This window comes from Macadamia integrifolia, chromosome 12 (assembly GCF_013358625.1).
Source record: "Macadamia integrifolia cultivar HAES 741 chromosome 12, SCU_Mint_v3, whole genome shotgun sequence".
Classification (NCBI taxonomy): Eukaryota; Viridiplantae; Streptophyta; class Magnoliopsida; order Proteales; family Proteaceae; genus Macadamia; species Macadamia integrifolia.
The window spans coordinates 15,846,474-15,859,275 of NC_056568.1; the positions used below are offsets into that span (position 1 = coordinate 15,846,474).

General features: G+C 37.5%; 1 protein-coding gene across 1 annotated transcript; it reads right to left on the bottom strand.

The window, feature by feature from the left end:
* Window positions 1-1,139: 1,139 nt before the first annotated feature.
* Window positions 1,140-9,685, bottom strand: LOC122058460 (1-(5-phosphoribosyl)-5-[(5-phosphoribosylamino)methylideneamino] imidazole-4-carboxamide isomerase, chloroplastic). The gene is made up of 9 exons (XM_042621151.1): window positions 9,203-9,685; window positions 8,926-9,104; window positions 8,787-8,845; window positions 8,159-8,366; window positions 6,316-6,401; window positions 5,533-5,634; window positions 3,616-3,749; window positions 2,443-2,491; window positions 1,140-1,619 (listed from the first exon to the last, which is right to left on the bottom strand). The coding sequence occupies exons 2-9, from the start codon at window positions 9,071-9,073 to the stop codon at window positions 1,443-1,445; spliced, it is 963 nt and encodes a 320-aa protein (XP_042477085.1). The 5' UTR covers window positions 9,074-9,104; window positions 9,203-9,685; the 3' UTR covers window positions 1,140-1,442.
* Window positions 9,686-12,802: the final 3,117 nt, after the last annotated feature.

Consider the following 12,802-nt stretch of genomic DNA (forward strand, 5'->3'; position numbering starts at 1 on the left):
TAAATCCAACAACTTTCGCATAGGTGGTCAATTATTTCTTTCACCATAAAATGGTTTCCCAATAACTTTATATTTTATTTGGAAACATAAAAATGAAATAATTGCATCTAACATCAAGCCTAACCCTGCTTTAGTATTGACAAATATTAACAAATGGATTGCTCAGCTTAAGCTACATCCCATGTGCCTAAATGAATATATCTTAAATACAGATAGTCGAGCCAGCTTGACTACAGGTTTTCATACCCCTTATTTGTCATACCCAGTTTTGGTTTGTGCTGGTGCAACTAATCTTTTGAACTCAATTTCAGGATGGGCATATAGAATTCTTGTCAGGGGCAAGTTTAGGCTCATCAACACAAATTCTTTTGTAGCAACTCAAAGAGAGGAAATCGAGGCAAAAAGAATCTTGAAAGGCATGAAGATGATGATCCACAAATGATGGAATATAAATGAAGTTTGGTTCTCAAAAATGAAGTTAGTTCATCTTATTTCACAACCCACTGGGGAAGCTTGGCCGCTTCCACATCTTGCTACATTTTCGCAAATCAAGAACCTCTTGGGATCTATAACCTTTCACTACAAAGAAGTAGATAGTTGCCCACCCATGCATCACTTACTATCTGTAGTACTATCGGCTCAGCAACGTAGAATAAATCATGGATTATGTATAACTAATGTACCTGATTAGTACTTCTTTTACTAGTTCTGGCCCAAAAAAAAAAAACTGTTGGGTTTTATCACAAGCTAGGTTTGGCTTGAGATTTTGATTGGTGAATAGAAGAAGTAAGTCATGTGTGAACCAAATATGTGTGCAAGTAATGTGCCACCAACTTCCCACTTTATTGTAATTGGGTTCATGTTTCTCCCAATTTCTTGACAGAAAACAAGTCTTGCTAGCCTCAATGGCTTGTTGATAAGTACTCAACAAGGCGTTCATTGTTCCCCAAAGATTTAAGAAAACTTTCGCTTATGAAATTGCAGCTCACCGCTCCTTGAGGAAAACACGCTCGAATATAAACCAGATTTGGGAGCTACAGGCCTGTTATGAGGGCACTGCTTGAACTTCAAATGCATGCCAATGCACAGATCGGCTTGTTGAGTACTTATCAAGAAGCCGATCTGTGCATTGGCATGCATTTGAAGTTCAAGCAGTGCCCTCATAACAGGCCTGTAGCTCCCAAATCTGGTTTATATTCGAGCGTGTTTTCCTCAAGGAGCGGTGAGCTGCAATTTCATAAGCGAAAGTTTTCTTAAATCTTTGGGGAACAATGAACGCCTTGTTGATAGTGCCCTCATAACAGGCCTGTAGCTCCCAAATCTGGTTTATATTCGAGCATGTTTGCATTTGAAGTTCAAGCAGCGCCCCTTGAACATATCCAAAGATGTTCCAAGAATAAAAACATCTTCACATGGCTGGCGAGGAACGTCTCTGTAAGCCCCTAAACTGCGAAGGCCTCCTGTTCTTTGTGCCAAGCGACGACGTCTTTGTAAGCCAAATTGCCACCAAAAATATCCAAGGCACTCCCCACAGTAACATCTACTCGTCCCATCCCAGCCACCTTTATCCTTTCTAAATCATCCATTGTTATAACACCACCAGCATAAGTCACTGGAATCTGAAACCAAAGTAGAATGAATTAAATAACTTAATAAAATACATGGCATTATTATGCATGTGGATGCAATCTTTAAAATTTTGGACAAATTGTGGAAAATAACTTTTTTTGATGGGATGACCAAGAATAAGGGATTCTTGTGTTTATTCCAATACTGTAATTTAAAATTTTAGACAAATTGTGGAAGATAATAACTTTTTTAGATAGGATGAGCAAGAATAAGGGATTCCTGCGTTTATTCCAATCACTGTGATTGGGTTGTACTCTAAACCAGTGTTAAGAAGTTCCATATAAAGTTCTACATACCCTACCAAGAATTAGACTAGGCTTTAACATGCATGCTCCATGTTGTGATAAAATTCCAATCTACTGCATGCATGCATGTCACTGTGAGGAGGATCTAGAAGATGCTATCCATGATACAAGATTTCTGCTTGAACATTCCTCAACTTGTTAATGGTAGGCTACTCATCACCTAAAGTAGTCACTCTGCCATCCAAACCAATTAAGGCACTTCTTCCATCCTTAAGATAATCAGAGCTTATAAGTACTTTCAAATTAACAAGAGACGGACTGATATTACTTCAGGTATGTTACATATTTTGGTTACACAAACCACATTTTGTTTGTGTGTTGTTAAAAGTGGGATGGAGCACAAAATGGACAGGCTCACTAATCAGAGTACCCCACTATCCCATACAGCATTCCACTAGAAAAAGAACACAGGAAACTGTAGAGATTTTAGAAAATCGCAATGTGACGTAGGAAACATGAGGAATATGAACACTGAACAATATCAAGGAGACAATCATTTATTACATACCGGTGAGTGCTGGCCAAGTAAGGCCACAAGTTCTTCATCAATTCCTAGCCTGTAATAACATGTAGCTGCAATCAAATCCCTTTGAAAAAGAGAACAGGTAGTGTAGCAATCTATATAAATTCAAATAAGGTCCCTATCAGCAGGGTAGAAAGTGCACTTCCAAATAAGCTAACACTTGAAAACCATGAATTCATTGGCAAGGCTTTAATGTGGGAAAAAATCATTGAAATAGGTTTTGGGCCACAGGGGTTCAGAAACATATTGATCACTCAATTACACAAGTTGCATTGATTGAACATTTAAACTGAAAAGCGTTCTGTTGGAAACTTTGTGATTCTTACCTGATTCCTTAAATGGAATAGATGCATAGGTTAATAACGATACAGTGGCTCACTGCAGAAATTTTTAATTATAATATAGTTAGATGTTTGCACCTAATACTAATTATTTTCACTCACGACGAGTTACATCCATAACATTGCCAGCACATTCATATTCTGTACTGTACATAACTACACTTTCATTGATAATCGTGAAACGTCATTATGAAACAATATTTCATGCAATGTCATCATGAATTCATTAACAAAGTTTCTGGGCCACCTAAGGGTCAGGTATATATTGACAAGTTCAGTGATACAACTTATATTGAACAAATCAATGCAAATTATAAGAGTTTAATTGGACATTCTCTGGTTTTACACTTTGATTATGGGTTGGGATTAGTCCAGTCGCTCAACGCAGAAATTCGTTTAGGATACCCTATCACTAGATGATTGTCAATTATACTGGGGAATGAAGCAATCACAAGGAATTCCATACTTGACAATTGCAATGCCTTCAAGGTACATCCATAGTCCCTTCCTTGTGTGCCTAACTATGCCAAAGACAACATTCATGCAATGAACACACAACGTAAGTTGGTCCACAAGGAAAAAGCATCAACCGTTGGTGATTTAATATTGGCAGAAGTGGATTTTTGTCCTTGATAAATCCTGGGCGATTTGACTAACATCCCATGAAATTAACCAACTACAGTTGCATGGAGAAAAGTCATATGACAAGAATTAGTCTTTGCTAAGTTCTTCTTATGTTCCTTTAACAATTAAAGCAATGAAAATACTTGAGCTTATTTTCACTCTCACAGTGAATGGTTCTTACTTGAGGACTTACTTTTTCCCTTCAACATCAACCCCATGAACAAGAAATTCATCAGCATAGGCAGCAAGAAATTCCAAAGTTCTCTCATCAAGATATACATCGCTGAACTTCTGCCATCTTTCTGTGACAATGGCATATTTACCATCCTGCAGAAAAAATAGCAACTCAAAAGAAAGCAATTGAAAAAGAATTAAAAAATGAGGAAGTTTTCCTGCACCATCTAGGGTCATTATTGTCTGCACCCCCCCCCCCTTTATAGTACGAAGTCGAAAATACCCCTTACCGTTCCTGATACCCTCTCAACACCATCCAAATGACCTCTCCCTTGACCATGGCTGAAGGAAAACTGTCCCTAAAAATTAAATCTTTTGTTCACAATGTTCCCTCAGAACCACCAGAGCTTATACTCACTGACATTGTCTAGCAAGAAACTTTGCACTCATTAACACACCTTTTGTACTGGACAATGGCTTTAACCCATAAATCAGCCAGTAAATTGACCGTGACCTTGAAATACATTTCCAAACAACAACCCAGGAGAAGAGACCATTTTCAGATGGTTAGGAGTGTCAGCTGGGGCTGATGTTGGATTTAGTCGATTTCATAGAAAGAGGTACTTTATCCGGCTGGTAAGAATTACCTTGCATGTTGCCATATGACCAGTGTATGAGTGATGAAACAAGATGTTTCATGAAGCACCAATTCCAATACCAAATTTTGGTTCAACATTGTAATTGCTTTATGAAAGAGTAGTAATAAGTTAGTCCTAAAAACCAGCTCGAAGGCCAATCCCCTAGTATAAAAACTATGATGAGGATGGGGACCCACCAATACATAGGGCCCATCATAGAGTTCATACCAAAACAAAGCAACATCTTTGGATATCTATACCGTTCCACCATCAACATTTTTTTTTTATGGTAAGGAAAATGTGAATGAAAAAAAGAAAAGAAACTCGAAAAGGTTCAAGACATAAATTAAATAATCAAGCGGTTGGACATGGTTGGATCATGCTATTTTTGGCAATAACTCAACTGGGACAAATCCATTGGCAGGTCCCCATCCTTCATGAAATATATACCTCCATTTGGTGCTGGAAGCTGGTCCATGGGACTGGCATAGCTAGCTAGCTAGCTAGCTAGCGTGCGTGCGTGCGTGCGTGCGTGCGTGCGTGCGTGCGTGTGTGTGTGTGAGAGAGAGAGAGTGAGAGTGAGTGAGTGGGCCCCAGCGGTGAGAGAGATTTCAGAAACGGGTTGTGAGAGCACGGGGGTTATTAAAACGGAGCAGGAAGGGAGCAGAGCTTGAGTTTTGGGTGTGAAAGAGATCCAAAGCCAGATAGATTGGTGTTAGTTTTTAAAGCATTTTGCTGCTAATTGATTGTGGACACAATATATACTAGTGTTAGCTTAGGAACATTGGTGATGGAGTTATAAGTTTTTAGGATTTCCATTCACTCGCTTCAATCGTAGAGCTCCAAAGCCAAGTAAAACTCGTTCTTTTGGATCTGACCACTACCAAATTTCATATTGAAAGGCAGATTGCAAGATTTGAGCAATGCCAAATGTCAATACACTTTCAAGCCTAATCATGCAGAACCGGATATTTAGCATATAAAGTTGAAAAGTTGTATGTCAGTGCAGCAAAGAACTTGCATCAGGCTATATTTGATTGCTGAAGTTCAACCTAAAATGTGTTTACAAAATGGTGCCAATGTTGCCCAGTTTCACATATGAGATCTTTTTCTTTCCTCGGGCAATAAGGTCACCTTCCCGACCTCACACATGCGGGAGCCTCGTGCATTGGGTACAGACTTTTTTATTTATCAACAGAAAAAAAAAAAAAGGGAATACATTTAAAAATAATATTACTTTCAGTTCCAAAACACTTGCATGTGGGTGTGGGTGTGTTGTTGTGTTACAGCTTGCATACCTTTTTTCTGCAGCTTAGATCCAACACAAGCCTCTGTTTTCCAACAACACTGACAAGATACTTGAGCCTTTCAGTGTCCATTTGCCCATTGTTAAAAGCATACTGTGACAGAATTCAAAGAAAAAGGAATAAGTTTAAGGTTCTGCAACACATGGAAACAAATTACAGTAGAAAGCAGCTTATAAGTATGGTTTGCCCCAAATTAGAAATGCAGAGACAAAAACTACAGAAGAGAAAAACAGGTGTGTAAAGGTAGGTATTCTTTTTAACTTCCGCAATGTTTCCATGTGTTTTTCCCGATGCCCCTCCCATCCTTCAACTCAATCAGCATTCCACAGATCAAAACCCCACCCCATAGCCAATCTCCTTGAAAGCCTTCTCTGACTTTGACAAGAGTCTTGTTGTCTACGGCCTTGAAATTTCCCAACCTACATCCACGTTTTGACTTCTGAAGGACTAGACAATGTGGATTAAAAATAATTTGGAAGGGGAAGAAAGAACTATATGCTCTTACCATGTGAAAAAGCAGTTTTTATATTTGAGTCCCTAAAATGGTTCAGTAACTTAAGTCACAAAAAGTGTTGAAGCCTTTCATCAGTCAAAATAGGATCACTATGTCATTGTACAAAATATTTAGTTCGCGTTCATAATTGAGACCCTCAAATACATCTTGAAGAGGGATTTTTTTTTTTTTTTGGGTGGTGATGGGGTGTGGGGGGGGAGGGGAAGAATTAGTTATCCTACACAATTGACAACACCATTATCAAGACACATATTACATACCGATGTAACAATGACATGGCTGGCCCCTTCCTTTAGATAACCGGAAGCATTTTCTGACATGATCCCACCTCCAACTTGCAAACCACCTAGAAGTGATCATCCCCCACAGTAAATTCAGGAAAAAAAATAAATTGCAAGTTTAAGGTCTTTTCAAGCATAAAAATCGCATATGGAACAAACATTGCTTTAGCCTTTTGGGAGATTCTTGCAAGTACTCAATGTCAATAACAGAAGTGAAAACTGAAGGTTCATATGGAAGTTAACATGAAAATATAACTCCTCTTTCCCACAGAGATCAGTTAACATGCTAGATAAAATTAGTTTAACCTCACAAATAAAACACAGGCAGAAGCAGTTATTGTCATGCAAGGATTAAAGTATCGGTATCGGTCGCCGTATCGGTCAGTCAAAATTAAGATACGTATCGGAGGGTATCGTATCGTATAGGAGATACGCTAAGATACGCTAAAGATACGCACATAAATGGATAGGGAACACATTTTTATACACTTTTGCATAAAAAAACAGTTAAAAAAAGCTATATATAACATGTAGAATGCATAAATACTTAAGTAGAGGGTATCGTATTGATAGACAAATATATAGAGTTGAAAATGTTCAAAATGATGAGGGTATCGTATTGATAGACAAATATATTTTTTTGAGAAAAATCAAAATTTTCCATGGAAGTTGTAGAACACTTGTTTTTACATAACATATAAAAAATCTAAACATTTTTAATCATTGAGCATGAGTAGATCTAAGAAATTTGAAAAAAATTGAAACCCTCATTTTCTCTTGAAAAAAGTTTGTAAATCCTTATAAATCCAATGATTTCATGTAATAATGATGTACAAAATGTGATTCTAAGTATGATGAACCTTAGATTTGTAAAAAAACTTGAAAATCTACGGTTAAAGGTGAAAAAAGTGAGTAAAGATTCAAGACCTTTTTCTCCTTCTTTGAACCATTCACTTCCACAATGTTTCTTTCAATCTACCATTTGAGTCTCCAAAAAGGTGTGTGAATCAAAGGGGAAGAAAGAAGAGAAATATAGAAAACTGTTGGTAAGAGTTTGAAGTGTTTGTTTCAAACAACAAAAGACACATTCATGGGAATTTTCATATTTTCAGTCGATACGTATCGATACGGTACCGATACTATACGATACAGCTCGATACTATACGATACAGTCGATACGTACCGATACTCACGGGAATTTTCATATTTTCAAAAGTTCGTATCGTAGAGTATCGTACGTATCGGTACGGCACGATACGATATGACCGATACGTCGATACGCAAAAGAGGGTCCAAAATTCCATGTAGCGTATCGGTATGTATCGTGCCGATGCCTACCGATACGGCACGATACGCACCGATACTTAAAACCATGTTGTCATGCCAATTCATTGGCCCAAGAAGGTGCCCTCTATTTATAATTGAGGAAAGTTCCTAATGCTTTTAAATAGGTTACATGAAAATATGAAAGAATTCCCAATGCATTATTTTAGGCAGGATCAGGAATTAGGCCCTACAAATTATCAACCCAAATGCTCCATGCATCATAAAATTCCATTTACAGGCAAAGATTACCATGTATGCTAACTCAGGTTACAGATAAATATAAAAACATACAGTAATTTCATAGACCATCTCTGTAACAGTGGATCCATTGAAAGGTTTGAAAGTAAAGGTGTTCTGGAACCAAAGAGCAAACATATAACCATCAAGTAGACCTTCAATAACATATAACCATCATGTAGACCTTCAATCATGTAACAACCTATTGAGAGGTAAAACAATTAGATATGTCGGAAAAGCTAGTCAACAATCCACCTACCTGGATAGGAATTTAAGGCCTTAATAGCTGCAGACCTACTTAGCAAATCTGCACCGAGCATTATTACATGACCGCCTTTAAGTCCATCTTCTTTATACATATTTGCAAACTCTGCGGCTGATTTATCTGATTCAAAGTTCGTTATGAGCGTTGAGCCCCCATCCTTTGAATCCTGGAGAGTAGACCCAACAATTTGTTTCACCTTGCCCTGAAATCAAGTTTCAACTAAGGATAATAAGGCCTTGGCTGTAAGATACTATGATTCAAATTAGCCTTTATATCAGAAAGTTTTCAAAGCTGAAAGAGTTTGCATGTAATACTGCCCCCAAAATTATGAGGCCTGGCTTAACTATCTCAATGGTAAACCAGATTGTTCAACTGATCAGCCTTACTTAGATCCTACAACAGCCAAGAACTGGTCCAAATTGATCAAAAATAAAGTTTCTTCCAAAATACTTGTCAGTAAACAAAGATGCAAAAGTATACGATTTCTACATATAAGATAATTCAATTGAATTGTCAGATTCATCCACAATAAACTGGCACAGGATAAGTAATGAGGTACAGAAGGGAGTAATGAATATTTACAGGAAAAATATATTTTTCAACATAGTTAGAGCGCACTCACCTTGTGTATATCAATACAAGGTCGGAAATGAACAGAACATCGGATGGATAATCCAGAACCTACACAATATGACTGTTTTAAATGTCATAACTACTTCCGACACACACTGAATTCAACCTGAAAGAGAAAGCAGACATACTTGATAATTTTGATGGCACAACCAAAATAAATCTCTGCTTCTTCACGCCATACAATGCAGAATGTGACATCCGGCTAAGTGAAAGAAGGTCATTTGCAGAAAAAGTAGCATGCCAATAATTTGAAGAATGAAGATTATGAATCCTCATTTTGCGGATGTAACAATATTGGATTGAAATCCTACAATAACAAGATATATGTGAGATGGATCCAAAGAAAAAAATCACATCACGAGTCCTATCAACAACTGTTCGACTTCAAGAGGAAAGGAGGTATACCTGATGAGTTCGACTTCTTAAACGTTGTTGAGGGGTTCTGTGAGCGAAGAAATGCAGATAAAGCGTATGAGTTCTGGGCTTAAAGGGAAGTTCCCGAGTCCGGTTCCTCACCCTACTTTGATTAATTAAGGAGAAAAGGAGAAGAGGAAGGATAATGGAAGATCTACCATTTGTAGAGAATGCTAAAGAGGGTATTGTCTTCTGTAAGCTCTCTGTAATGCAGGAAGAACAACAGATGCAAAAGAATTAAAGGGTTAAAACTTCAAGCAGGGTTTTAAAACGCCTAATCGATGAGGGAGGCGATTTCGATCGGAATCTCTAAAATTATGTACGGCGTGGGGAACCCTAAAATTTTATTAATAAAATAGAAAGATACAAGGGGACATAACCGCGTTGCAAAAACTTCCTTGGCAGAGACAGTGAGTGTAGAGATGTAGTGAGCATCAGATGGCCAAGAGGACCTCGGAACACACATTTGGATGCTCTTAGTCATCCGATGTTCATCGTGCTCATTGCAGTCACTGCAGAGAATAATCACTCACCTGCGTTACCCTAACGCAAACAACAGAGATATGTAAAAATCGGCCACCCAACTTTATCTTCCTTAACGATTCGGTTAAGTTCTTTAAGGATTGGATAACTTGATTTCTATTTGAATCGAGCAATTCCTGATCCGATTCGGGTAGTAGAATTGATCCAATGAACCTCTGAATCAGTGAATCAGCTAATTCCAATTTCCACCCATACCTACAATCACTTGCATGGTTTCAAGTATCAGTATCGTATCGGCTGAGACTGATACCAATACTTGACTGATCTAGATCAATTACCCGTGTTGTTTCAAGGGTAAAAGAATTAAAAAAGGTACATTTTTTTAAAAAATAGGGCAAAAGTGATCGATACTTACCGATCCAAACCAAATCAGTACCATATCAATATATGCAGAGACCAAGAATTTTAAGGGATGGTATCGATATTGGTATACCGATCTGGATCCGATAAGATTGGTGGGTATCGGTCGATTCCCCCCCGCTTTTTTTCTAAAGTACTAATTTTTTACTATTTTACCCCTGAATTGATACGGATAATCAATCCGGATCTATCAACGGTCGAGGATCAATTTCAGTCAATACCGATCCAATATGAGACCGCTATTTCAAACCATGGCTGAGACCGATACCATTACTGATACCAATAACTAAATAGTTGAGGAATTGTTTCAGAGAGTGATTCACTTGTGCTTCATAGTAAAAAGGGCACATGATGGGGGCATGGGGCTCTGTCCACTGCAAGGGTTTGGGGAGAGGCCTCTTACATCTGTAACGTTTGATATGAAGAAGTGATCATAAACAGGGATTTAGTACACGGCACCGGCATGGATTGCTTGTTGAGGATTTCGGAGATTAATCAACCAAGTTGAAGTTTCAGCAAACTCACAGAAATCAAATGCGGAGCAAGCAAAAAACACCTTAACAAGAAAAGCTAAGGGGTTAACTAGCTTAAAAGTCGATTGATTGGACTTTGATATGAAAGACAAGAATTGGGCCTGATTTGGTATGATTTCTATTTCCGTTTTGAGGAATGCTTTTTATTTCAAAGTAGTTTGGTTTAATTTTTGCATCTTATTTCAATGAAATAGAAAATCACATGGAATAGAGGGTGAATCTCGTGGCGCAGTAGTATGGTTGTTCCACTATGACCAAGCAGTTATGGGTTCAAGATAGGAAATAAGCTCTCCACGAAGCAAGGGTAAGTGTGTGTACATTCTGACCCTTCCCATACCCAAAAATGGTGGGAGCCTCATGTGATGGATACACTCTTTTTTTTCAGAAATCACATGGAATAGAAATTCTGAAATAGTGATGAAGAGTTGTTTCAAGTTTGAAATTGAAATTGATTTCATTCATTCTCTTTGACGAGCATATGTGTAATATTTGATGGGCAAAGTAATAATTTCATATTTAAAACAAAACACCACATTTTTTCTCCTCTCCTGATGGTCTCACCACCACCACCACCAGCAGCAGCAGCAATAGTTCCCCGATACCACCACCACTGCCACCAGCCCACCCTCTCCCAAATAAATATAGAGAATCTATTCTCAGGGGTTGAGTGGCTAATTTAGAAAAAGAGTCATTGGGAGCTCTTAGTAGTCATTTTTATTTTACTGTTAGACATTTACCTCCCAAACTTGCAGTAGTGACAGCCTTGTGCATTGGTTGCTCTTTTTCAGAGACTTCTCTATAAATAGAATGTGTGTAGCCTTCACAAGTATATGGACTAAGCTTGAAAAAGCAATATCTTTTTCAAGTTGTGAGAATCATTTTCTGAGTTTCATATTTGATTATGATAGGAAGACAATCTTGATTCTTAAGACACTGGAAATCCAAAGATGAGGAGTGGCCTTTGGTAGTGGTCATAAGCATAAGCATGTGTTGGACCTAATCACTCTAAAATTCTTCTTTTCCACTTGTTGCTTGTGGTTACTTGTTTTAATTTTTAACCTTCAAAGAGCAACTCATTGTTTTTTAAAACCCAATTCACCCCTCTTGAGTTGCCATTACAACACATATTTGATGCATTAAAAAGATTTTTTCCGATGATAAAAGCTAAAAGGTGATTTGGCTAAAATTAGTATTAAATCCTTCTAAGAATTATTCCATTGAGTTGGAAATGGAATCTCATTTACAAAGTAGTTTCAAATAATGTAAGGGTTTTCATGATAAAACACTTCTAACCTCAACATTTGGTCCAATCTTGAGGTCATTTGACATTTTTTACTAGTCAACTTTGTAGGAATTTGATAAATTTTCGAGTCGCTTCCTCTCGGCCACTTTTGGATGATTCCAAATGTTAGTGACAGCTAACACAAGATGCAAACATACATTAATCATAGATTTGTGCAACTCTAAAAGCGATAAGAAGCTAAAGACATGGAAATCCCTATCCTAGGACTCCTGTTAGTCATTGTTGTGCAGAGCGGCAAAATGTGGAGTCTATACTTGGAAGGATTTCTAGGACCTTATGTGCATTGACCATTGAGAGATTAGTCCTCATGTCTTAAAAAATCTAAGCTTTTGAGTTACGTCAAACAATGCACACATAACACATATAATGAATCATCACGGATAATTTTATAAGCTAAGAAAATTATGACCCGATCAATATCTTACGTGGATATGCACTTCCGACTCTAGAGGTATGTACATCAATGGTTAAGCCGCCTCTCCTCCTACACCCTATCCCAAGACACCCGTTAGTCATCGTTGTGCACAACTTTAGAGTGGCAAAATATGGAGTCTATGCTTGGAAGGACTTCCAGGACCTTATGTGCATTGATCATTGAGAGATTAGTCCTCATGTCTCCAATAATCTAAGCTTTTGATTATGGTCAAACAATGCACACATTAACATATAATGAATCATCATGGATAATTTTATAAGCCAAGAAAATTAAGTAAAAAATGCACACATTAACATATAATGAATCATCATGGATACTTTTATAAGCCAAGAAAATTAAGTAAAAATTACCACATGCCACAAAAAAAAAAAAAAATTCCAATGACAACATGTAAAATTACACTAAGACAATTTGAA